This window comes from Anthonomus grandis, chromosome 5 (assembly GCF_022605725.1).
Source record: "Anthonomus grandis grandis chromosome 5, icAntGran1.3, whole genome shotgun sequence".
NCBI lineage: Eukaryota > Metazoa > Arthropoda > Insecta > Coleoptera > Curculionidae > Anthonomus > Anthonomus grandis.
The window spans coordinates 32,138,264-32,165,646 of NC_065550.1; the positions used below are offsets into that span (position 1 = coordinate 32,138,264).

Below are 27,383 nucleotides of genomic sequence, written 5' to 3' on the forward strand. Positions count from 1 at the left end.
GTTAAAAGCTATATGATCTAATCTGATATAATATGATCTAAGCCTCTAAATTAGAAACTTATGTTAGTCTGAAATGCTCTAAGTAACTCCTAAATACCCATAAATAATTATTACTTTTTTAGTGCTCTATGCTCTGCGAGGCTCTAAATATTCCAGAAACCTAAAAAAAATTTTTGAGATACATAAGTTAAGTTGACTTTAATTGGTACTTATTTCTCCGGCGACTTAAGGGCCGCGTTATTATACTCCCAAAGTGAACGTAATTCAGTTTGACCCCTTAGAAAATAAAATCCTCAATTTTTTCTACCACAAACAATGAAACGAGATCCCTTTTATTATGTTCGGGCAAGTTTCTAAAACGGGCACAACCATTAGAATAGATATAAAACCCCCTTGTTGACTACCATGATATCTTAATAATGTAATAACGGGCCCATTTTTCACGTTTTATTGTGGAGACATAAAGTTTCGTAGCTGCTGCTGTTGCTGCTGCTGTTGCTATTGCTACTCCGGTTTTTATTCGCGGAGTTAATCCCCGGAGATATATTACTTCGCCTTATGAATTTTCTGTTTTGAGTAATATCTAGTTTTGCCTTTTTACGATATTTGCTGTTTCTGTTGTTATCTAGAAATTGTGCCATTTTATTTCTTTGTCTCTTTTTTTAATAGGTTGCCTAAGGTTATTAGAGAGATTAATTGGAGAAGTATATTTTATTTTTCTATAGTTCAAAAAGTACAAGTTCTCCAAGAAGAAAATTGTTATTCTACAAGCTTTCCCAATTAAAATATTGTTCTTCTAAGAAGTTTCTTACCACGAAGCAAACGCTCTTAAGCCGTAACATTCCCATAAAATTAAATTCAGAAACTTTAAACATAAAATTATTCACACACCGGAGTCCTTTTGCCCTTTAAAAGCGCCCAGCTTGCAATTTAATGAGCTCCTACTTCAGCATTTCCCTTTTGTTGCGTAAGTTTCTATTTTCTGTTAAGCACACTCCCTTGTTTAAGCCCCTCTATACATAACCCCACATTTTCTTAATTTAAGTTCCTTTTAACGTTTCCTTAACATGTCACGCGTGGAAACTTGAACGTAAGGAGCAGAGTTTTGCCTCCTTTTTTTCTTAATCCCAAGTATATTGGTATATAAGCACTCACGTGCGGATTTTAGGTTGAATTAAGCCTCAAAGCGCTTTAAGAATATGACTAATATAAATTTAATTAAACGGCACTTAAGCCCGACAATATCCGCGGCTTTAGAATTAAGCTTAATTAGCTAATTTGATATTCCGAGTTCTCGGGTTAGTAATTAGCAATAATAATTGACACTGGGCTAATACAATGTAATCCTCCGCTATAGCCGTACAATATCGTCTTTAATACCGTCATGAGCCCTTCATATATAAATGCGTAATTAGGAAGTAATTGGTTTTTAATTAACTAGCTGAAATTAATTAGGTGGAGGGCGTATGGTAATATAATTAAACTTTTTGGCATTTTTTGAAAAAACTCAAATTTTTCGAAGTATAATTTTTTAAGCTTCCACTAATAAAATAATTAATATTTTTTAAGCTGTCATATTAGTCATTTTAGCTGTAAACTCTATTGAGAAAAAAATAATTTTTTGGTTTTTTTATCTTTTAGGATTTTTTTTTTAAATTTTGACTTAATAAAAATAAATACATTTTACGTTACATTTATTGACTTCTCTAGGAATATTATTTCTCTGTAAGCTTATATTAATTAATTACTTGGTTAATTAAATACTTTCCGTAATTTACAGTTTCTCCTATTTTAATTTAAGAGTGATCTGACCTGTAATTAATTAAAAAATAAAAATAGAAGGAGAAAGGAAATTATTTAAATATTATTTCTTTGTCCATGTTTTCAAGGGATTTGTAGAATGACATTTTTAAGACAATTCGGATTAAATGCAAAAATCCAAGTTAAGCAATCCCAACATATAATCCATAAAATACCTCAGGAATCTCGTAAAAATTAATAATAGTCTAAAATGCCAGGTAGTAACTTGAAATGCAAATCCTTGGAATAAAATTAAAGAGATAAAAAAATGTTTCATGCCTGTTAAATATTGGGAATAAATATGAATTTACCTTAAAAGTGCAAGCATTCCAGTTATCCCGAAAAAAAATAAAAAATGACCTGAAATACCAGGTAATAACTTTAAATCTTAGCAATAAAATTAAAAATTACGTAAAAGTTTTGGAAGAGATCAAAAATGGTAAATGCCTGTTAAACATGTGGACTAAAACCAAATTTACCCAAAAATTTCAAGAAATGTTCCAGAAATGTCGAGGAAATTAAAATATAATCTAGAATACCAGGTAGTAAATTAAAATTAATTAAAACTACGTAAATAAAATTATTAATCATTGATTTCAAATTAAAAATTAATTAAAAATTCTGGACGAGATGAAAAATGTTAAATGCATTTTAATTATCTAGAATAAATAAATTTACCAAGAAGTAAATTGAAATGATTTGAAACACTTGGAATAAAATTAAAGCGCCCCTCACACGATCAGTATTACTGACAGTATTTCGTCAGTATTTTTCACGCGACCTCAGTATTTTCTATCAGTCATCAGTCTGCTCGTATCGTCTCTAGAAGTGTGTTCAGTCACCAGTCTGCTGATTTGCTCCAATCCTCTGCTGCTTGAAGCAGTTAAAGTGTTCGCGTCATTTATCTCTTAGTTATTTTGCTATGGATTACAAAAAGAAAGCTTGTGCTGCTATTATAATTTTACATTTAACAAGTGCTAAACGTAATAAGCAAAAGAGACGCTGGATTAAGCAATGGACTAGTCAACGTGAAAAATATACCGATCTGATTTTTTTATTTATCAGGTATTTTCACGTCAAATAAAAATTGAAGTGCATGAAACGTCCACGCGCTTGGTTCATACACATCGTCTGTTACACTTTTTTACCAGTCCGTTTGGAATCCTTATTTTTTTTTAACTCTCGCTTGAAATTGTTTTTTAGCGTATTGATTTGTTTTTTTTTACATCGTCAATGATCGCATTCGGTTTGTACTGCACAAAAATTTTAAACAGAGCTTCATATCCTCATCTTCTTTTCTTATCTCTGTCACAATATTCAGATGTACTTGAATTCCACAATTCGGGCATAGACCTATATAGGTCTATAAATTGCGTTAAAATATATTTTTTTCCTTTTTCTTCTGCTTCACACAAATTAGGTGAAGCTATCAGAGCGGTCGTTTCCTGAATTTCTTCTATTGTGCACGGTACTCAACTTATCTCTGCCTCTGTCTCTGCACGATAACAATTCATACTGACGACTGTTGGAATGATTGACAGTCTCGCCCTCACACGGTCAGTATTTTCATCAATCTTTCAGCTCCGCCCCCAATGACTGACGTGATTTTCAGGATCCCGAAAATCACATCAGTCATTCATTCCCGACTGACAGTCTATCAGTATTTGCCCTCACACGATCAGTATTACTGACACTATTTTGAAATACTGTCAGTAATACTGATCGTCTGAGGGAAGCTTACAAGCTACTTTAAAATCCTGACCAAGATAATTTTGATATACTTTTATAAAATGATACTTTTTGCCCACAATAATCAATAATAAACAATTATATTAATTAATTACTTAGTTAATTAAATACTTTCCGTAATTTACAGTTTCTCCTGTATTAATTTAAGAGTGATCTGACCTGTAATTAAATAAAAAAATAAAGGTAGAAGGAGAAAGGAAATTATTTAAACATTATTTCTTTGTCCATGTTTTTAAAGGATTTGTAGATTGACATTTTTAAGACAATTCAGATTAAATGCGAAAATCCAACTTAAGCACATATAATCCATAAAATACCTCAGCAATCTCGTAAAAATTAATAATAGTCTAAAATGCCAGGTAGTAACTTGAAATGACAGCAAATCCTTGGAATAAAATTAAAGAGATAAAAAAATGTTTCATGCCTGTTAAATATCGGGAATAAATATGAATTTACCTTAAAAGTGCAAGAAGCATTGCAGTTATCCCGAAAAAAAATTAAAAAATGACCTGAAATACCAGGTAATAACTTTAAATCTTAGCAATAAAATTAAAAATTACGTAAAAATTTTGGAAGAGATCAAAAATGTTAAATGCCTGTTAAACATGTGGAATAAAACTAAATTTACCAAAAAATTTCAAGAAGTGTCCCCGAAATGTCGAGGAAATTAAAATATAATCTAGAATACCAGGTAGTAAATTAAAATTACTTAAAACTACGCAAATAAAATTATTAATCGTTGATTTCAAATTAAAAATTAATTAAAAATTCTGGACGAGATGAAAAATGTTAAATGCATTTTAATTATCTAGAATAAATAAATTTACCAAGAAGTAAATTAAAATGATTTGAAACACTTGGAATAAAATTAAAGCGCCCCTCACACGATCAGTATTACTGACAGTCTTGAAGACTGACAGTATTTCGTCAGTATTTTTCACGCGACCTCACACGATCAGTATTTTCTATCAGTTATCAGTCTGCTCGTATCGTCTCTCGAAGTGTGTTCAGTCACCAGTCTGCTGATTTGCTCCAATCCTCTGCTGCTTGAAGCAGTTAAAGTGTTCGCGTCATTTATCTGTTAGTTATTTTGCTATGGATTATAAAAAGAAAGCTTGTGCTGCTATTATAATTTTACATTTAACAAGTGCTAAACGTAATAAGCAAAAGAGACACTGGATTAAGCAATGGATTAGTCAACGTGAAAAATATACCCATCTGATTTTTTTATTTATCAGGTATTTTCACGTCAAATAAAAATTGAAGTGCATGAAACGTCCACGCGCTTGGTTCATACACATCGTCTGTTACACTTCTTTACCAGTCCATTTGGAATCCTTATTTTTTTTTAACTCTCGCTTGAAATTGCTTCTCAGCGTATTGATTTGTTTTTTTTACATCGTCAATGATCGCATTCGGTTTGTACTGCACAAAAATTTTAAGCAGAGCTTCATATCCTCATCTTCTTTTCTTATCTCTGTCACAATATTCAGATGTACTTGAATTCCACAATTCGGGCATAGACCTATATAGGTCTATAAATTACGTTAAAATATATTTTTTCCTTTTTCTTCTGCTTCACACAAATTAGGCTATCAGGGCGGTCGTTTCCTGAATTTCTTCTATTGTGCACGGTACTCAACTTATCTCTGCCTCTGTCTCTGCACGATGCACGATTCAATTCAGACTGACGACTGTTGGAATTATTGACAGTCTCGCCCTCACACGGTTAGTATTTTCATCAATCTTTCAGCTCCGCCCCCAATGACTGACGTGATTTTCAGGATCCCGAAAATCACATCAGTCATTCATTCCCGACTATCAGTATTTGCCCTCACACGATCAGTATTACTGACACTATTTTGAAATACTGTCAGTAATACTGATCATCTGAGGGGCGCTTACAAGTTACTTTAAAATCCTGAATAAGATCATTTTGATATACTTTTATAAAATGATACTTTTTGCCCATAATAATCATAAATAAGCATAAAAAATAACGTTTGTAGGAAAATTAGGCCACAGTTGAAAAAACTAGATGTGCTATAAGCCTACAAAATTTCAAGAATATCGATTTTTTTTCAATTTTTATGATAGAATTGTCAATTAGACGATCGTAATTAAATAGAGCAAAAACTGAGGTTATATAGAGCAATTTGAACAAACTTCAAGAAAATTGCTTTTATTTGTGTCAGATACATAGAAATATTTGAGAGATGGATTTCAACCTAACTTAAGTTCCTCAATTAATAAATTACATAACTTAAGTAATTTTAGACGTTAGCACAAACCAAGTTTCTTATATAAAATTAATTTTATGTTATGTATTCGTCGTGTCCACTTAAGTAATGCAATTTTAATCCCATATCACTGTCAGGCATTTAAAATAATTTTTCCTTAATTCTAGGCCTTTATGCAGATATTTATTCTGTTTCCAGGTATTTAATGCCGATGGCATTGAAAATAGTCTTTAATAATAAAAAAGTCTTTAAAAAAAATAATAATTTTTCTGTTAATCTTAAAAACATTTTATTAGTAAATTAAAATAATGGTATTTAAGGCTTTTAAAGTAATTTTTAAAAAAAAATTCCGAATATTTCAACCTTGTTTTTGTATTTTCTTCCAGGCTTTTATTTTTTTGCTTTGTTATCCAGTTCATTATCCAGGCGTTGGATCTCAATTGCATTCAAAAAAGTTTATCATATTCCAAATCATTTAATATTTTATTCCAGGAATTTTTTTTTTATTTGGTGTAATATTTATTGGTTTGTTGGAGTCATATATATTGGGCATTGAAATTAATTGTAGTTTTCAGGCTACGGTTTTTAAATTGATGAAAACAAAGAAAATATACAGTCACAGTCTCACAACATATTACAATAAATGACTACACGTGTTTTGCTCTGGCTAGAGCATCATCAATCAAAAATATTTAAATCTAAACAAAATTTAATTTATATAAAAACTTACACCTTTAAAAGCTATTTCGCAACGTTCATACTATATAAATAAATAAACATTTTTAGATTACAAAAAAATAAATAAAAAAATAGAATTTAACAACATAGACTCATCCTGAATAGAATCCGGTATTTTTTTTGCAAATAAGTTTAGCAATTTTATGTAATTCAAGGTCATGGAATAAGGGAAAAGTATTTTATCTTCGTTAAGGGTAATCTAGAACCCTTTAGAGCGTAAGTCTCTGGAACAAAGTAGAGCAATTTGATCAAAGTCGAAAAAAATTGTGAGGCATTCAGAGCCAATATAGAGAACCACTTTTAACCTACTACTAAACTAAGTTCCTTAAACAATGTTGTAATATTTATGAAAGTTACGAGCATTATAGAGCAATTTGAGCTAAAGTTCCTGGAATAAATAAAAATATATTTTATTTAAAGGCCCATATGAATAATTAGGAGCAATCAAAAAAATTTATATTTTTACTAGAATAAAGATTTTTGTTTTATTTAAAGGCTTAGAGACTACTTTAGAGCGTTAGAGCGCAAATGGAGTAAATGTACTATGGAGCAATTTGATATAAGTTCATGAAGTTTTATGGCTTTGGTAGTAATTTAGAGTTCATTTAAAGTAAGAACTAAGTCTATGAAACAAAATAGAGTGATTTCAACAAACCCAAAAAAAATTGTTTTTGTTTGTATGAGGCATTTAGAGATAATTTAGAGGCTAAGAGTAACTTAAAAATTAAGTTCCAAGAATATCTAACAGCCAGTAATTTTTATGGGTATATAAATTAAAAGTGATCCTGGAGCAATTTAATATAATACAAGCTCCTGAAATAAAGAAAATTATTTCATTACGATGCCTTTAAGAGCAATTTAGAGTATTTAAAAAAGTAGATAGAGCACTTGAAGAAATTTAACACTAAGTTCCTGGAATAGAAGGAAAAGTACATTTTATTTAAAGATGTTCATTAGTAATTTAAAGTAAAAAATATGCATTAACCAAAAGTGTTTTAACTTTCCAAATTTCTCATCTATAAAGACGTTTTCACCCGAAAATTGAGCCTTAGGAACTGCTTGAAATCTCGAACTCCTGTGAAAAAATTATAACAATATTCGCAGCAGTTTCGAAGTTATACTCAAAAATGTTCACTCATGTAACAAAATCGTGATGTTGCAATATAAGTTTCAAGAAATCAAATTTGGCAGTTTTTAGACCTTGATGGATAAAACTGGCTCTATCTTAAAACGTTTTTAAGGTACACGAAACGTTTTAGTATTGAAGAAGAAATAAGTTTTCCTTTAAGACATTTCACCTTACTTCTTCAAATATTTATAAGAATATTATAAATTTAGTATGAAAATTGACATTAAAACATGCTCGAATCAAGTATGTCATAACTTTTATGAAATTTTTCATCTCTAACGACGTTTTTAGCCTCAAATTTATCCCCAGGAACTCATAATAATAGCCTAAAAAATTTATGAAAATTATCCCAGTAGTTCCTAAGTTATACCCAAAAAAACCCACTAATGAATAAAAATGATGTTCAAATATATGGAATGTGAATCAAGCTCCTTAAGTGTCTTATGGTAGTTTGGAAAAAATCTTCAATACTAAAATTAAATAGAGAAAATCACTACAGAAAAGTAAAAGAGATTATTACAATATTATGCTTTATACTCGATGTCCGCCGTTTGCATAATAATTGTTGTCCTTTTTGCCCTTTGGGGTCTATTCTAAAAATTTACCTTTTATATCTAAATTCTATATTTAGGTTATATTTTTTATCTCTCTATCTAGGGTAGAATAAATATTCTTTTAATATACGTAAGTATTATTTTAATTAACAGGGGTCTTTCACAATAAGCTCACTTTTAGCTAAGTCTATTGCTATCGGTCTAAAGAGTTCTATTTTGTCATTTATTATAACCATCTTCTTTTTAATAGTTTTCATTTTCCTATATTGTATCCCTTTTGTTGACAAATAAATTATTTGAATTTCAATTAATTCTAACATTCTAACATACACGAACTAAAACATTTTAGGTGCTTCTCACCCAAAAAAACTATAAAAACGAAAGGAAAACCTCCCTAAACTAATTTTTCCACCCCCTCAAACAACATTTATCTACTCAAACTTTCAAAATCTAGTTCGGTCCATACACGCCAAATCCGGTACACAAAGGACCGCATTACCGTTTTGTCTGTGGGTTTTCGCAGTTTCCCACTTCCTCAAACAACTGGCCCTAATCGATGGACGGTTAGACCCAATTGATTGCATGTTTGTCCGAAAATGAAAATCCTCAGCTAAGCAAATCCCCATTCTAATCGTTAATAAAGCGCGATTTTTTTTTTACGTAGTGCAAATGTTTGTTTTGTAAACAGAATGGTGCGTCATACCTTATTAAGTTATGCTGTTTGGTTTTCAATAAACGTTCGTTCGACCTATATTCTTGCAAAATACCGCTTATAGTATAGTAGGCATGCAATGATCATGTAAATTGCAGCGTGGACGTATAATAACATAGAATTTACGATGGTATATTAGGGTTCTTAAATAGACTATTATGTTCAATTTGGGTGAACTTTATGAACGATAAATTGCCTATTAGATAGTTTCGCGGTTGAGTATAAAAGGGGATTTTGTATACGTCATAGGATATCGTTATTTTACTGGTTTAGTCATTTAGACTTTAAAAACTAAAGTAAGATTGAATGTTTTAAATGGGTATTGTTTAGTTTAAGTAAAATTAATTTTAATCTTATTTTATGGATGTAGACTGGTTTAACGTTAAAGTAAATTGTTTTTTTTTAGAAAGAATTTTAATTTCTTAAATTAGGAACACTTGGGCGAGACTTCGTTGAGAATATCGTCCAAGCCATTTTGTTTAAGAACCGTTTCTTATGCTCATTATTTTTGATTTTTTTACTCAATTGATGCAAACATTTTCCAATTACTACATATTTTTTTTTCTTTTTGTTTTTATTTAAATCCAAATAATTTTAGGAATATTTTTTTTTGTTATTTTTTTCTGTTATATTTTTGGAGAAATTTTCACTTTAAAAATCAAACCACAAGGGCCAGACTTCACCGCATGTATGTATCTCCCCAATGGATTTTTTTACATTTAAAATACATTAAAATGTTTTTCTTATTACTGTGATAATTTATATTTTTCTGGGTGATTTATATATTAATTCCTATTTCTGCCGTTTTTTGAGGAGAATTTTATTTTCTCAAATCAGGACCACTTGGTCGAAATTTTATTGTAAACTGTTTTTTATAAAAAGCGTTTTTTAAGCTCATTATTTTTGAGTTTTTTGCCCAATTGTTGAAATAATTGTTACTGTTTATAATTTTTCTTCATCAATTTTCCAATTATTACGTATTCTTATATTCCTTTTTTTTGTTTTTTCAATGCAAAGAATTTTAGAGACACTAAATATTGCTTCTTTGAAAATGCGTTTCTTTCCTTTATTATTCAATTTCTTTACCAAAAAGGACCTGCGGTCTTCACAAGTTTCTATGTCAATATATACTGCTGCTTTGAAAAGGTTAATCAAATTTTCAACTAATATGTCGAAGCTGTAAACAGCTTCATAAACAACTTGTAATGGTTTTAGATCAGGATTAATTTTAACATAATATACTTACATATACTGACTTACATCATATACTTTCCATATACTGAATTTACGCCTTTAATATCTCTTAGATTTGCATTTTTACATTAATACATTTTTCTTTAAAAATAACCTCAAAGATAAAAAAATTATGGGGCTAGGTCAGGTGATCCTGCTGGCCACTAAATTGCTCCCGTCCGCCCAATCCATATATTTTGAAAAAAAAAATAATTAGACTTGGAAATGCTTGTGTCTTAAAAAATCTAAGATATCTGTCACCAGTTAAAGTTTGATCAACGTAGAGTCACATTAATTCTTGATTGGTATTAAGTATATTATTTGACACTCAGTATCGATTTGTTTCAGCATAGTATCGAATTATTTTAAGGACAATTTTGTCGGTTTACCTAAAAACGAAAAGTATTTAATAAAGCTCGTATATGATTTTTAGTTAAAAGACTTATAAAAAATTTTAGGCGCAATAGAATATATTTTTGTTTTTAATTTGATTATTTATTTCAATTGTATTTTTTTTGGTGCTTTTTAAAAGGATTTTATTTACTTAAGCTAAGCACTTGGGCGAGACTGCATTGAAAACCTGTTCCAAGCATTTTTTTACTCTCAATATTTGTAAGTTTTTTACCCGATTGTTCAAATAATTATCGTCGTTTATAGTTTTTCTTCGTTAATTTTTCATTTATTACATGATTTTATATTCTCTTTGTTTTTTTTTAATACAGAGAATTTTAGGTACAATTTTTTATTTTCATTTAATTGTTTTCTTTCCGTTGGTATTTTGGAGGAGGGAGGATTTTCGTCGTTTTTTAAAATTAGGGTAAGTTCAGGGGTAAAATTAGTATCCCAAATATTTTCGTAACTATTTTTTAATAAAAGCGTTTCTTTACGCTCATTATTTTTGAGTTTTTACCCAATTCTTTCAATAATTGTCGTCGTTTATAATTTTTCTTTGTTAATTTTCCAATTATTATATATTTCTGTTCTTTTTTTGTTTTTTATTACTGAAAATTATTAATTTTGCAAAATCATTTTTTTGTTTCCTTTTTTGAAAGGAAGGACTTTTTTTCTATTAGGACTATCATTGTTAATTCCTCCCAAATCTTTTTTCATAAAAAGTTTATTTCTTTAATTTTCTACCTCTCTTTCTCTTAAATGTCTTGTGAAAAGGTTCCAAAATAATGATTAAATTTTCAGTAGTAGTCAATAGAAAAAATCTTAACACTGCCAAAGGCTTTACAAAAGTTCTTATCAAAATCCTCATCAAAAAGATCGTTTATGCGTCTCTTTAAATATAAGCTTTTTCGAAATTTTGATCAAATCGTTTTTCAATAAAATACTAAATTCTTGACGTCGTCAAAGGCTTTATTTATATTAGGAAAAACTAAATTATTGAGAACTACCTTATCAAAAAAATATCTTAAGAAGTTTGACATTGCCAAAGGCTTTACAAAAATCCAAATATATCATCTAATAGCTTTATTGATTTTAATTTCATATTGTAAAACTTCTTTCCCAAAAAGGTTCTTACAAGTTTCCCATAGAATACAACCCCTTTGGAATAACTAGAATTTTATTATTTATTATTCCAGGTTTTACTCAACTGCCTGGAAGAATAATTTCTTGTATGTCATTTTCCTCATATACTAGGAATTTCTTTAACAGATTTTTAAAATAAAAAGCTAAGACATTATACATGAAAGAAAAATAAAAGAAAAAAAGAAAAAATGAGAATAAAACAAAAAAAAAACACGAAAACAATCAAGAAAAAAGAGCAATATTTATGAATAAGAAAAAGAGAACCATTTAAATAAAATTAAAAAAGGATTTCCCTATGCCTATGTCTATTAACTCTGTCCTTCTTCGTTTTGCTTCTTATTTTATTTTTATTTCCTTTTCTCTATATATTTCTGTATATTTTCTTTCTCCTTTTTCTTCTCTGGTTTCTAAATTTCTCCTTACATTGTAACTATTTTAAAATCTTTTAAAAAGAAAAGAGTAAAAAGGCAGAGGGAAGAAGAATACCGAAATTGAAACCAGCAGTACCAAAAGTATTTCAGACACTCAAACCTACCAAAATATCTGGAATATTAGTCCTAAGACTTAGATCAGCAACACTTAGACTAAGAACAGAAATCCTCCTGGAAAATTAGTCCAGGCACTGAAACTAACTGAAATTCACGAAACAATACTGTCAAATATTCTGGATTACCAGTGTAAATAAGTCAATTTCTAGTTGAAGTTTGTTTAGCAGAAGTTCCTTACATTTTGAAATAAGTAAATCATTAGAAGAGCAAATTTAATTTTTTTTACTCCAAATTTTATTGAACTCTTAGAAGAATTATTTCTTGTTACTTTCAGACATTTTAAGTCAATTTTTATACATTAAAGGCTATCGCTGTTTTATTCCAGATACTGCCAAGTATCCTAAAAACTGCTCCAATAAGTGTATACAATTTCGTTATAATTTCATTCTTTTTTTAGAGAATAATATATTATGTCTTTTTTTATTGACGTTATTCTTGCTCCTTTCACTTGTCTTCCCTTTCTTTATATGCTTTTGTCTTTGTTTTTTTGGGTTTTTAACGGATTTCGAATAGAAAATTATAAAACATTATACAAGGAAAAAATAAATAAAACAAAAAAAAGACAAAAATAATCAAAAAAAATGGTGTTTTAGATTAAGACTCACAAGAAAAATTAAGAGGAAATAAGAAAACAGTTTTACCAGAATTCTAAGATTCTAGATTTTCTTGTGTTTGTATCTATTAATGCTGGCTTTTTTTGTTTTAGCTTCCTATTTTATTTTTTCTCTATATATTTCTGTATATTTTTCTCATCTTTTTCTTCTTTGGTTTCTATATTTTTCCTTTAATTTAAATTGTTTTAATTTTTTTTACAAGAAAAGAGTAAAATGACATGGGTTACAACAAGAAAATAAAACAAGACTAATTATACCATAAGCTTTAAGAGTATTTTAGACACTTAAACTTATTAAAATCTTTAGAATATTAGTCCTACAACTTAGATCAGAAATAATCTAGATGATTAGTCCAGTCATTAAAACTAACTGAAATTTCTAGAAGAAAACTATCGAATATTTTAAATTAATTATATATGAAATATTATGAATAGTTATCTTTAATTAAAGAACATTCTAGGCTTTTTAAATGTATGGAATTCGTTTAAGTTGAGTTGAGTTGCAAGATTATTCCAGGCCCTCAATATAACTAATCTTAATGAAGAAAAGCTCAAGATTTTTATAGATTATTGATATTCTTGGAATATTTAGGTAGAAAATACCACTAGGAATATCCACTTTATTATGAAAATGTATTATACTTTCGCCTCATTTCAAAAAAATTAAAATAACAGCTTTGCCTTATTTTTTTAAAAATCCAAACCATTTTCAAAAATAAATCTAATATTAAACGTACCAAAAATAAAAACATTAAAAGCAAGTTTTACCATTTAAATTGAACCAAAATCAATGTGTTGCCTGAACAATTTTCACTTTCCAAAAAAAAAAAATCAAAATACAACAAACAAACAAAATTTATTATCTGGGGTTTATGGTCGCCGAACACTTTTGCTTTAAACATATTCCTGACGTTCTAAAACATAAACAATCCCGCTGCGGCATAAAACCCGTTTTCATTTCGGGTTCGTTCTATCGGAAAATGGGAAGTTTTACAATGGGGTTACCAGATACTGCAATTGTTGTGTTTCCATTTTAAAATTTGAATTATCGCTTGTTTTATATCGAGTTTCATTTTAAACCGCTTGCTTTTTATGTAGGTATATATTTTATATATAGAATTATTATTGCAGGTTCCTTTACTAGTAATGTAACCACGTCTCTTAACTTTCAATAGAAATTAAATAAAATAATAGACGTGCCAAAAGAAAATTAAAAAAAAAAGCATAGTAAGTCCAGTTTAAACCGCATACAAAAGGGCGCATTTAACGTATTGTCCGCTTGACGTTTTTTGCAGTTTCTATTGCCACAAACAACCGGCTACAATCGTCGAATAGTTTCGAATGAATTGCATGTTCGCACGAAATTAGAACTGGATTTCGTTACGAAATTTCACCTTTTACAGTGATTTAGTTTCATTGTATTTTCCCTACATATATGCGAAAATAGGAATTTTTTTTTTAGTTTTACCGCATTTGGTATATTAGTCAAATACTGGTTTATATTGAAATTATAACTTTTTGATATATTTAGTATCTGTACAGATGGGAAAGATTATTTACTGCGATCGTCATGCAGTTCAGAAATTTTAATAAAGAGCAGTAAATAAAAAATGTAAAAATTTACACGGCATTCGCCAAGAATATTAAAAATTTGTTAAATAACATGCTTATTTTTTAATGTCTTAATTTTGGAAACATCCTGTATAAGGAGAACATGCCTAACCCAAGCCCATCATCCAATATATTTTTTTGTTACTCATGAAAATACGAAGAATATAGAGTGTAGAGAGTATTATAGAGCAATTTGGGTGAATGTTTCTGGAATAAACAAACATTTATTTTATTTAAAAGCCTTTATTAATAATTAATAGACAACTAAAAAATGCAAGGATTTTAAATAGTATAAAGGTATTTTGTTGCACTTTAGAGGCACAAAAGATAACTGAGAGCACCAAAGTGATTTAGAAAAATACCTCGAACATTTTAAAGAAGCATGAAAAGTAGTCGTGAAACAATTTGATATAACCCAAGTACCTGGAATAAGAAAAAAATATTTAATTACAATCTGTTTATGAGTAATTTAGATCCATCTTTTCCCCTTATCTAAAATCCATTGAAAATTGCAGTGAATTTACATGTTCTATCTATAATAGTAATAATTACGTAAAAAAATAAGTGATTGAGTTAGTAATACGTAAATAAAATGTGATAAAAATCCAAGAAATACAAAAAAAGCTTTTTTTAGGTTATTGGTCTAAATGAGATTTAAAAAATTAAATACGATTTAAAACATAATTGAAAAAAATTGAAAAAAATTGAATTAGATAAAATTAGCGATTTTGAGACAATTTTTGATAGAAAACCAATTTTTCGGATTACATGCAAATATTCTAATTAAAAAAAAATTTATTTATTTAACTTATAAAACAAAAACGTATTCAAGGATATGTATGCGCCTAATTATATCAAAAGTATTAATTATAAAAGTAAAAACTTAAGGCTAGTTTTAGAACATTTAATTACTATGCTAAATTATGCTAGATAGTTAGGAATTTAAAAGTAACTAAATATAGCAAAGTACATTAAACAACTAAGTTATTACATTACTAATTTTTATTAAACCACATAATTAGCATGCTTTTACCTAGAACTATAATTTTATGGTGATTCAATATTAACGAGGCGGACACAGCTCTAGTTGTTATATAATAGCGAATCTATTGCAGAAATGAATAAAAAGATAAAATATAAATAGAGAAATAATTCACCTTTTTTATAGAAAACCAAACAATTAAACCAAAACTCATTTCACCTCACCAAAGCTCTTTTTTTAATAAATTTATAGATTGTTCTGTAATTAAATAGTAAAATGAAGTAAAAGTGTGAAAATTAATATTTTGCGATTTGTCTTTATCGTAAACGATTGTTATAATAAGGTACCCTTCATATATAGTTAATATAAATAAATGTATTAGAAAAATAATTCTTTATGGTAATTTAGACTATAATTAAAAAGTAAAAACCTGAAAAATTACAAAATCAAAATTAGCTTTATGACCATTTTTCTATATGAATTATTATTTTAAAGCCCATAAATCGTGAACGATCGAAATAATTTATTTTTTAAATATTGACTTTTTTCAATTTTATAATATAGTTATCAATTTAGTCGTGGAAAAATGGCAAAAAATATTTTTTTTGCTTTATTTAAAAACCATGGAAAATTGCGATAAAAATAATCTCTAAGGTACTACAATATATTGGTGCTTTGACTAAACCGACTCTGACTCTGAGTGAGATGTTGTTATAATGGAAATACCCTAGAATAAAATTCGTAAATAATAAAAACAAGCATATTATTATCAAGTTTGAAAATATCTAATAATTTTATTATGTAGTTAAGTAGAATATAAAATTATGTAATTTTTTAAATTCTGTTAATAGATTTACTGAAAACTCTGTTCTATTTATTAATTTCTAATAGCATTGGTAGGAAAATCGAAAATTATAATATTCCTGGGTCATTGCATAATATTATTAAAAAAGTTCCCTCTATACAGTGTGACCCATTTGTTTTCGGGTCACCCTGATAAAAAGTTTATTTTTGGCGATTTTGCTCGGGTTTTTTTTAAATGTTAGGTCCAGAAAAGCTGCATCATTATAACAAAAAAAAATTCTGCCATGCAATTTCCAAGGCCTACTAATGTCAGTTTTTAAGGGCCAAATTTTAAGAAACCATGCTAGGCATTTTTTTAGCAAAAAATTGTGCACACCACTGGATTCGGCATCCCCCAAAACGGCCTTATACCAAATTTACTGTATATTAATATATCGCTACTCTTACATATGTCTTCATATGTAAGAGTAGATATATAGCTAAATATCGCCTATTCATATAGGTCTGTATTTTTTTTTATTTCAATAAAAAACGATTATTATTATTATTATATATAAACAGAGTAAAAATTCTTGTAAAAATTAATGAAAACTAATATTTTGCAAAATGGTGATCATGTAGGTTTACTTAGTTTAAATAACATCATTGATTTAACCACAGATGCTTATAAAGATAAATATTTGTTCCCTGTCCAAAGTACAAGTTTTCAAATAACCAACAGTGCCAAACTTTACTTCAACAGAATTGTTGAGGTCCTAAATTATCTTGCTTAAAAATATAAATCTATTAAACAATATCTGCGATATAATTGCCCTAACATATACTTATTTATAATAAAGAGCTTAATATTCATTTATTAACAGGTCAGGCCCAATACAAAATTGTGTAAGTAACTTAATATGACCTCAAGTAACAAAAATCATATTTAAACAAGAAAAATTACAAAATTTTATTGACAATCAACTTGGTTTATAAATGGAGGTCAGATTTACCTCCCAGAAAAGGTTAAAAAAAATCAAGGCTATGCTTATGTATGTAAAGAGGTACACGAAAAGTTTAGATGGAACGTCTATTTCGCGATGGTATATGTGAAGTAAGATATGGACAATCTATGGTTAAATGGACTAGTCTATTAAGTCAAGATCAAGTATCGAGCAGATAGTCTTATAATGAAATTCTTGATTATTGTAGAACCTGTAGGGAAATGTACCTGCCAAATTTACGTTGAACTCTTTCCATTCTGTCATTGTGTAATGTATAGTTTGGGATCTAGATAGAGAAGACTTGAGTAGGTTCTGACGAAACCAAAGTGGTTTATTAAAAGTACTGTGATTAAAATTGTTGGTTCTACTACGTTTAATGAATTGTACCTACTGTAAAAATTTATTAATGCATCATAATTCATATGTGCAGTAAAGTCTATGATGGAATCAGTAGCAGTCCAAAATCTCTTATATAATGCACATACTTTAAAGGAGTATTGTTTATATAATAAATAAAGTTACATGATTGTATTGCCTGAGGAAATTTCATGACTTTACATGTTGTCAGGACCAGGCCCTTTGTAAGGATCAAGACTTTCCTAACTTTAATGACATTATTTGTAGCGTGTATGTTGTGTATATTTCAGACCGACTAGAATTCGGTAGAACCTAAAACCGATTTTTGAGTAACATACAAACACCCCAAATACAAAATCATAATAATTTATAATAATAAAATTTAACTTTTTGTAACTTGAACGTTCCTCCTGACAAACCTTATCACTACCTTCATTTCTTGCGACAATAAACCCTACATATCCTCCTCTTACTTTACCTAAAATAAAATATTACCCTATTCCAAGTTTAGTATACAGGGTGTCCCCTTTCAAATGGTTAAAAATGCTAGAGTATATACAGGATCTATAAAAAAGTAGTTTAAGATAGGATACCGATGGTTGGAAGAGCGCCGTTTCCAAAATACAGGGTATTGAAATTTTTCAAAAAAATCGATTTTTTTCCTCTGCATTAAGAACGCTTATAGCGATTTGAATGAAATTTTTAGGTTTTCAATGACAGGTGGTCAGGCAACTTTTTGAGGAATTGCAAGGGATTTGACCTATCCATCCAGACATACGGAGTTGTAGCACATGTATGTTAATTTTTTTATAAATAAAAGATACGCCACTGTTTTTTTGAAAAAAATAATTTTTTTTCGAAATATATTGTTCATTTTTAATAAACCAATCCCTCTACATTTTTGCGCTTTGACGCACCGTTTTCGTGGAAAAAAATTAAATCCATACAAGGATCCTTCAAAACGTTTTTGTCACAATGAACATTTTAATATCATTATAACAAAAAATAAATAATTTAACTAAACAATAAACAATTTAAATTAAGAAAAATAAAAAACAACTTAAAAAAGAACAATTTAAATAATAAACAATAAAAAATGATTTAAACAATCCAAACCAAATGCTCCATGCATTTCCACACATTTTCTGCACCCGTTGACTCACGCGTTGATGTACGCGAGCAAAGACCACTGGATCGTTTCTCAGAAAGTCTTCAGCCACCACAACTCTAGCAAGTAGGTCTTTTTTGTTGGTTACAGATGTTGCGTAGATAAGCTGTTCCATGGTGCCCTAGACAAAAAAGTCTAGAAGTGTCAGATCAGGTAACTTTGCTGGGGACACGTGACTGGACCACCTGTCGTAGTTCTGATCTAAGAAAGCCCTTACAGTATGAGCAAAATGCGCTGGACAGCCATCGTGCTGGAACCAGAGTTCCCTCTGATCTCTAATATTCCGTCTGACAACATTATTTGCAATTGGGTATGGTATCTCGATCTTTTGCAAAAATTTACTGCTGATCCGATCTCCTAAAAAAGTGACTCCCATAGCGTAAAAATATGATAGTAGGTATGCACCGACATTAAACATAACAAAAACATGTACACACTTTGTTATTATTATTATTATTTATTTTATGGAGATTACCATGAAAAACTGCCTAAAATTTTCGGAAAATAAAAAAAAACTAATAAAATAAGAAACTCTGGTATGGATTTTATTTTTTTGCACCAAAACGGTATGTCGGACCGCAAAAATGCAAGGGCGGTGTTTTGTTAGATATAAACAATCTATTCAGAAACATTTTTTTTTTCAAAAAACAGTTTTAATACAGTGGAAAAAAACAACTAATTTTTTTAGAAATTTCAACACCCTGTATTTTGGAAACGAGGCACTTCTAACCGTCGATGTCCTATTTCAAACTACCTTTTTTTTGGTTCTTATATATACTGTAGCATTTTTGACTAAGAGAACCCCTGTATACCCTACAAAATATCAAAACACACGGCAGGTCGACCCTAAACCAAAACCTCATTAAATTTTCCAGTAAAACTGATTTCTCTATAGCGCGGAGGGTAAACAGTGTCTTTGACGCGTTAATTTTCCGAAAAGCAAACCCCGAATATGAAAAGCCAATGGGAAATAATGCCCGCGAAAACGCGTGCAAAACCGTTATATGAAAACGGACCGTCAATTGGCAATTCGAACAATTTCGATAATTATTGTTGAAGAATTCAATGGTGCGGTGAGATATGCACTCGGACCGCATTAGAAATGGTTAAATTGTCGGTAATTATTGGATATAAATGGCACCTGGAAAGTAAATTGGCGATCGTTATTAGTAATGAGGATCGCGGATAAATTGGTTTGGTTAGATCGATGAATATTTGTCTAAAGAGTGTGTAAAGTATAAAATTTTATTGATTCAAAAAAAAAATAAACGAGTTATTTACGTTTAGAGCTGTCAAATACAAAACGTACGTTATTTGACTGGGTCCTTTATAATATGAATTTATGGGGGTGTGGCTGTCCTTTTCCCGTTTTTCTCGCTTATTCACTTTGACATAGGTTGACATCGAGCGTATCTCGCCTTTCCAGATAATATAATAGAATATACGTCTATCTATTAGATTTTCTATATTCGATATTGTCGTCTCTCTCTTGATGACGTATAAAAAAAAGTATTTTTTTGTAAATTTGTTAATTATTAATTTAAAAAAAATAAGCAGAAATCGATTATTTAAATATGAACAAGCTATAAATCGGTTGGTTTCAATTTTACCGCTTTTTTTTATTATGCATTTTAGCGGATCCGACTGTGTTTGATGATGCCAAAAACCAATCAGTGCCCCATTTTAATCAAAAACGTTATTTGGCTAAAAAAGTTGTTTTTTTTTTGTTTTTAGAGGAATGGTGTTGATTTAGTGAAAATCTCAGCGATGTAAAAATTATTCAGTTTTAAAAATCAACAATAATTGAGTTTATTATCAGCAAATATATAGAGAAACATATATATTGGGAAAACTGGGAATACTGGGAATTTAAAAAAATATATAAATATTGCCAATTTATTGTTGAATTTTTTTAATCAATGCTGTGATAAATATTGCTTTTTAATGTCACGTGGTCGGCCAAATAACAAAAAGAAATAGTCCCGATTAGATTTTTTTAAGCATTAGGATCAACTGTATTGTAATTTTTGTCTAGTAAAATGCCACGTATCGGTCCACTGTGTTATGCATGAATATTATAATAATACCGTAAAAATCTAAAACGTCAAAACTTTGCCGAATTATCACGGCTAAAAAAACACGATTTGGTCAAAGATATGCATATATGCGGATTGTCCAGAGTCTCCTGAATATTTCCATACCAATTCCCGGAAGTTTTGAGCTATTTTAAGCATTTTATTAATGAAATTAGGAAGCAGGTCTAATCCCATTCATCCACTTTGACGTTATGTGGTCAAAACCGCCGTAAAAGGCGCCATTAAAATTGGACATAGTCGTCAAAATCGACCATTTTCAGATGATGTTTTGGGCTATAAAAAACCTTTCTACCTTATGATTTGTACATGTAAAAAAAGTAGAAAGCTTTAGGAACAGATTAAAATCAATTCTGACCCGATTACAATCAATTTGAATAATTAAATTCCGATTATAAAAAGGGTCTTTTTTTGGCGAAAATCCCCGGTTTCGTTGTCATGGGAACGCAGACATGGGTTGCCTTGAGAAAAGTGAGAATAGAATGTGCAGGGTGATTTTTAGCGATTGGTACTTTTTTGGAAAAAAATTACTTTTAGGGTACTTATAATATTAGTAAAAAAATAAGATTTTAGTATATTGTACTAAAATGGATGGCGCATTAGCTCAAGCAGTTATGGTTCATCTGTGACATACAGGGTGCGCCTAATTAATTTACAAAGTCAAAAAATGATAGAAGATTCATAACACAAAAATGATTTTACTTAGCAGTACTTTTTTTTTATTACAGGCTACAAACCACGCATAAATCGTTTGGCTCTAGGTGGCACCACTAAAAAGTTATTAAGAGTTAAGAAAAAGTATGAAAAACGGTATTTTCAAATGAAGAGTACTCACCCTGTATCAATGATAACGTTAAATTTGATACGCCATTTTAATTGCAAACATTGCAGGTTTAGTTAATCTAAGTGAAATTTTTTTAAATTTTGGACCATAAAAATTTTACACAGAAAAAAGTAATAAAATTAAATTTTTTAATAAAAATTGTAGTTCTCGGTGAGGCGTACATATCTTCTGTGAGTCATTATTTCCGCAAAGATATTGTTAGACCGTCAGAGGGGTGAGAATCAAATTCCAATTGAAAAAATTAGACTTTGAAAGTGTCTTTATTGTAAACAAAAAACTAAATAAAAATTCATAAATAATAAGGTTGTAGCCCTATTTTAATAGATAATAAAAAGGTAAACTGCATTTCTCTACCCCAAATACCAACAAAGTTATAAGCACTTTTGTCTGATGGGTCCGAATTTGGTAAGAAAAGTACAGCGGGACAGCTCCTTCATTGCTCTAATAATAATCCTGAATTAAATAATTTATTTTTCAAGTAAATTCCGAATATTTAGTGATATTTTATTGTCAACGAACTGTATTTACCTAAATAATTTAAAATCATCAGCATGAAGCAAGCAGTTGTAATTCTTCACAATACTAGGTAAATCATTTATAAATAAATAAAAGAAAATGGCCTAAGTTGCTCCCAGAGGTTCTTTAGAAGTAGCTTAGTATTCTCTTGACCTTGATGTTTCCTTTTTGAAATTTTAGCACAACCAGGCAAACAAGGAAATTAAAATTCTTTTTAAATTCCGGATAAATCCACTATTTAATTAATTCCAAGCCAATATATCAGACTCAAGATATCTTCTTATTCTCGTCCTTCGTATCCTTCTCTTGTATAAATTAAACAGAAATTGCACACAAAACAATTTAATGTATACTTTCCAACAATAAATTGACTTAAATCTAACTTAACCAATTAGTCAATTAAATACTGGACCTGGAACCTTCCGCTTCTTCTTTAACCCAAACTTGAGCGTTCTCTCGCATAACCTCCCGAAAATTCAAAAAAAAACTCCTCAAGGTCTCCCTCCATCCGTCCACCATATCACACTCGACTCCCAAGAAAGACAAACCCTCCCTCAAAAGTTTCTGTTTCTCAGCGATGGCGTGCGGTAACTCACGATCGTCCAAAATGCACCGGCAACGCTGATAATCCATTAAAACTTCTTCGAACTGAAGTTTGAGTTTCCCTAACGAGTCCTCGTTTACGTTTAAAATTTCCAGAATAATTTTAAAATTCTTCAGTGCCAACTTGTAATTGCTCTGTCTCTCCGCGAATTCCCCGCGGAGCTTTTTCAGTTTTGTCTTCGCGTCATTGTTACCTTTCAGTATCGTTAAAAGTTTCTGTTTGAACGTTTCAATTGTTGACAGATCGTAATTGTTGTCCGTCAGTTGTTTTAATTGACCAGGAGGAAGGTGGATGTGCTCGTAACGGTTTAGCCAAGATATTAGACGTGTGGAGGATTTTAGTTCTAAGATCACGCACTCGATGTAGTTCAGGAGGTTTTCTAGTAAGATTTCTAAGTGGCTTAAATGGTCCGTTAGCTGAAAAATCAGTTGGGTGAAATTACAAGATGAGGAAAGAATTCCTAAATCTTAAAGGCGATTGTAAGAAAACTAAGGCATGAATGCTCATAGTTCTAAATTCGCTTTCTATAGCATTGTTTTATTTTATTATTTTTATTGCTATTAAGCATTAGTAACCAGTTCTTTATAACTTTGTCTAAGTTGTCTAATTATATGTAATACAGAACCTAACAGAATTGTAAGAACACTAATTGCCTGGTAAAAATAATAAATTTGAGTGTCATCAGCGTGGTTATGGTGTTTACAATATTTTATTATTTTTGTAATCTGGGATGTATAAAGTGTATAGAGCAATGGTACCAATTTGTCTTGGTAAGTAGTAAAACTGTTTTATGATTTCATTAAATAATAAACATATTGAGAATTTCCAAAAGAGGCTATATCCGATTCCGTACTGCCTGGTAAAAAATTCAAACTTACAGTTTTATGTCGTTCAAGCGCCTCAGACTCCTCCAACTGTATGTTCGCTAACTCAATTTTTAATTCCTCGCTTTTGTCTCGTATCGGAGTTGGGCGTTTTAAAGTGGCCTCCTTGCATGGGAAAACAAAGCGGGCCGAATACTCCTCTTTGCAGTAGGTTTCGTGGGGCGGATCCATTGAATAATTCACTTTGAAATCGTCCCGGCTCTCTCTGATAATTTGACGTTTATGGAGTAGATTCGGCTCACTCATACGGGTGAGAGTAATGGGGGTGATTAATAATTTGAGGCTTCGTGAGGGTGTTGACTTTGACACGTTTAACGAGATACGTCAGATGAGTGATGTAAGGAAGGGGTTGTTAGGTGTTCGAATGGAGGCATGAGATCTTGGTATCTTTAGGAAAGAAATTCTGTCTTTTGTGGCTATTTTAACTGAACTCAATTGCCTGGTATAAGATTTTAAATTTGTTCAATATTCAAAGAAAAAAAGACTTTAAATGACTTCTCATTGACCGTTTTCAATTTTTCCCACAAAAAATTTGGAAGTCATAGAAAATGACGTCAAATTCCTGTAAAAAAATTGTCTTATATTTAAGTAAAAAAAAGCCTTCTACCAGGTTATACATAAAAATGAGAAATCGATTTTTCAACCTTTTTCTAGCATCGTTTCATTTTCTGAAAAGTGTTTGTATCGACTGGAAATAATCGTTATGTGTCTAATTATACCCGAAAAACATTATTTTATCTCCATCCTCTCCTAACTTTTAGACTGAGATAGGGATATATAAATGAGAATTCGATTTTTCCACATTTTTATAAATCACGGTTTTATTTTCTAAATAGTGTTTGTGTCGGCTCGAAATAGTGTTTTTCTCTCGTAATGTGTCTAATTATTCCCGAAAAACATTATTTCATTCTCGTCCTCTTCTAGTTTTTACATTGATATAGGGATAAAATTTGATTTTCCACCTTTTTCTATATCACCGCTTCATTTTCTTAATACTGTTTGTGTTGGTTGGAAATAGTGTTTTTCTCCCGTAATGGGTCTAATTAAACCCAAAAAACACCATTTTATTCCCATCCTCTTCTAATTTTTAGATTGAGATAGGGATATATAAATGAGAATTCGATTTTTCCACCTTTTTCATATCATTGTTTCATTTTCTAAATAGTGTTTGGACCGGTTAAAAATAGTGTTTTTCTTTCGTAATGTATCTATTTTTTAAAGAATTCAAAAACCATTTCTTTCAAAAAAATTACTTCAAATGCCTGAAATAAAATTGAAAATTTATTTGAAAATCAAAAAATTAATAACTTTAAATTTCTTAATAATTTTTAATAATCATCAATTTTTTCCAAAAAGAAATACATTTAATGCATGGATTCCAGGCATTTAACGTATATAGAAATTTACGTCAAATGCCTGGAATAAAATTGAAAATGAAAAAATTATTTAGAATGCCTGAAATAATATGCAAGATCAAGTCACATTTCTAAAGGCTACACAAAAAAAAATTCAATGCGTGGAAGGCATAAAATATGATATCAAATGTCTGAAATAAAATAAACAATTTCCTCCAAAAAATTTCCTCAATAAAATAAAATGAGAAATTACTTAAAACACGTGGAATTAGAAGCAAAATCATTTTAACTCAAAAAAAAATTAAAAAAAATGTATACAGTACCTGGAAGATACAAAATATGATAACAAATAGCCTCAAAGCCCTAAAAGACACTAAAATCTATTTTAAACCCCCTTTTTTTCTATGCAAAAGATAGTGTCCAATATAAACCATAAAAAATAAATGTTAAACAGGAACAAATTTCGGGCTTTATCGGGAAGGTTTATGTTTCGAATAAAGTATCCCAAGTGAAATTATGATACGGCCGCAGGACCTCCGCTGGTCTTATCGTCTTTTACTTTATGTGAAAGATAGGACTTTTAACCGTCAAAAGTGGGATAGTTGAGGGATTATAACCCGACCAACTTTCCATAAAAAAAAAAACTCATTCTCAGTTTTTATATTTCAATTCCAATAACAACAATTTAAAGGGTTTTCTAGAATCAGAATTTTTTCCAAATTAGCAAAAAGACTTCTTTTCCTTAAGGGTACTAAATATACCCTTAAACAAAGCATGAAGCTTAATAAAAGTTTAGGGTCTCTTAGGTGCAATTTGTTATGTAAGGAGCGAGAGTCGATCGGTGACCACTAAAGAGACCTCACATAAATTATTCATGTCCCCAATAAACAAAAATTAACGAGGGTGGTGTGAGGGAGAATGTAAATAGGTGAGAGGGTGCCCGTTGTTACCCTTTTTATTGGCTTGTTTATCAGGTCAGAGTTAGCATGAGAGCTCTTAAGGATAACAATAGATTAATATAGTTACATGTTAATTAATAGTTTTCATGTAATGTTATATGTAATTTTTTATTTTATTCCAGGCATCTAAAGAAATTGTTTAGTTTATTTTTGGGTATTTGTTATTAATTTTAAACATTAATTTAGGCATTTTAAGTAATTTTTTATTTTATTGCAGGCTTTGATGCCATTTTAGAAATTTTCTAGGCACATAAAATTTTTTTGTTTTATGCAGGTATTTTGAAAAATTGTTTATGTTATTTTAGGTATTTTTTATCTACCGGTCATTGAAACTTTGTTTTGTATATTTTCTAGAAATTTAAAATGAACCGAATATTATTCCACGCATTTTAATTAATTTCTCATTTTATTCCAGGACTTTTAATGCGATTTTTTATGTTTTTCAGATACAGGGAATAATATTTGAATCTTATAGATTATTAAGATATATCAGGAAGTTTAGTTTATTTCAAGCATTTGATATATGGAAAATATAAAATAGGTCACTCAAAATAGGTTTTAGTTTCATTCAGGTAATTGGGAAATTCTTATTTTATTTCAGGCATTCATCACATTCCAGATATAGAAAATGTTATCTGTACACTTCCTAAAAATTTGAAATGAATCTGAACATTATTTCAGGCATTTAAAATAATTTTTTATTTTATTCCAAGCATTCGATGCCATTTTCTATGTCTTCCAGGCACTTAAAATTATTTATAACCCTATTCAGGCATTTGAGATCTACCAAACATTGAAAATACCTTTCGTATACTTCATAGAATTTTGAAATTATTCTGAACCTTATTCGCATTTAAGTTTATTTTTATTTTATCCCTGTTTTATATTTTTTATTATGTTTGTAATAAAAATGCAATTTTGATCTTTTCTAGGCACTAAAAATAATTTTTTGTCCTTGTCAGGCGTATGGGGAACTTATTTATTTTATTTCTTTATTTTACTTCAGACAATGTCAATTTTGAACTCTTTTAGGAACTGGAAATAATTGTTTTAAAAGTTTGATGCTACTTAGGTAGTAGAAGAAATTATTTATTTTATTTCAGGCATTTATTATCATATTGTGTAACTTCCAGGTATTAAAAAAAATCAGGTATATATAATTTTTTTATACCAGTCTCTTAGGCATATATAATATTTAAGTTGAAAATACTTTTTCATTTTATTTCAGGTACTCTATCCTGATTATCAAGTTTTGGAAGCATTTAGGGTCGTTTAATTCCAGACATTTTTTTCCAAGCTTTATTCTAGAGATCATGTACAAGTTTGTCCATATTAAATTAATAGAGAGATAATTTGGACTATTGCTTCCCA

At 29.5% G+C, this 27,383-nt stretch overlaps 2 protein-coding genes across 2 annotated transcripts in view; both read right to left on the minus strand.

The window, feature by feature from the left end:
- The window catches only part of LOC126736299 (hemicentin-2-like), a 224,876-nt gene that overhangs the window by 103,579 nt on the left and 93,914 nt on the right, over nucleotides 1–27,383 (minus strand). The gene's annotated exons all lie outside the window — the stretch shown is intronic.
- On the minus strand, nucleotides 22,537–24,032 carry LOC126736300 (uncharacterized). The gene is made up of 2 exons (XM_050440590.1): nucleotides 23,693–24,032; nucleotides 22,537–23,230 (listed from the first exon to the last, which is right to left on the minus strand). The coding sequence occupies exons 1-2, from the start codon at nucleotides 23,942–23,944 to the stop codon at nucleotides 22,610–22,612; spliced, it is 873 nt and encodes a 290-aa protein (XP_050296547.1). The 5' UTR covers nucleotides 23,945–24,032; the 3' UTR covers nucleotides 22,537–22,609.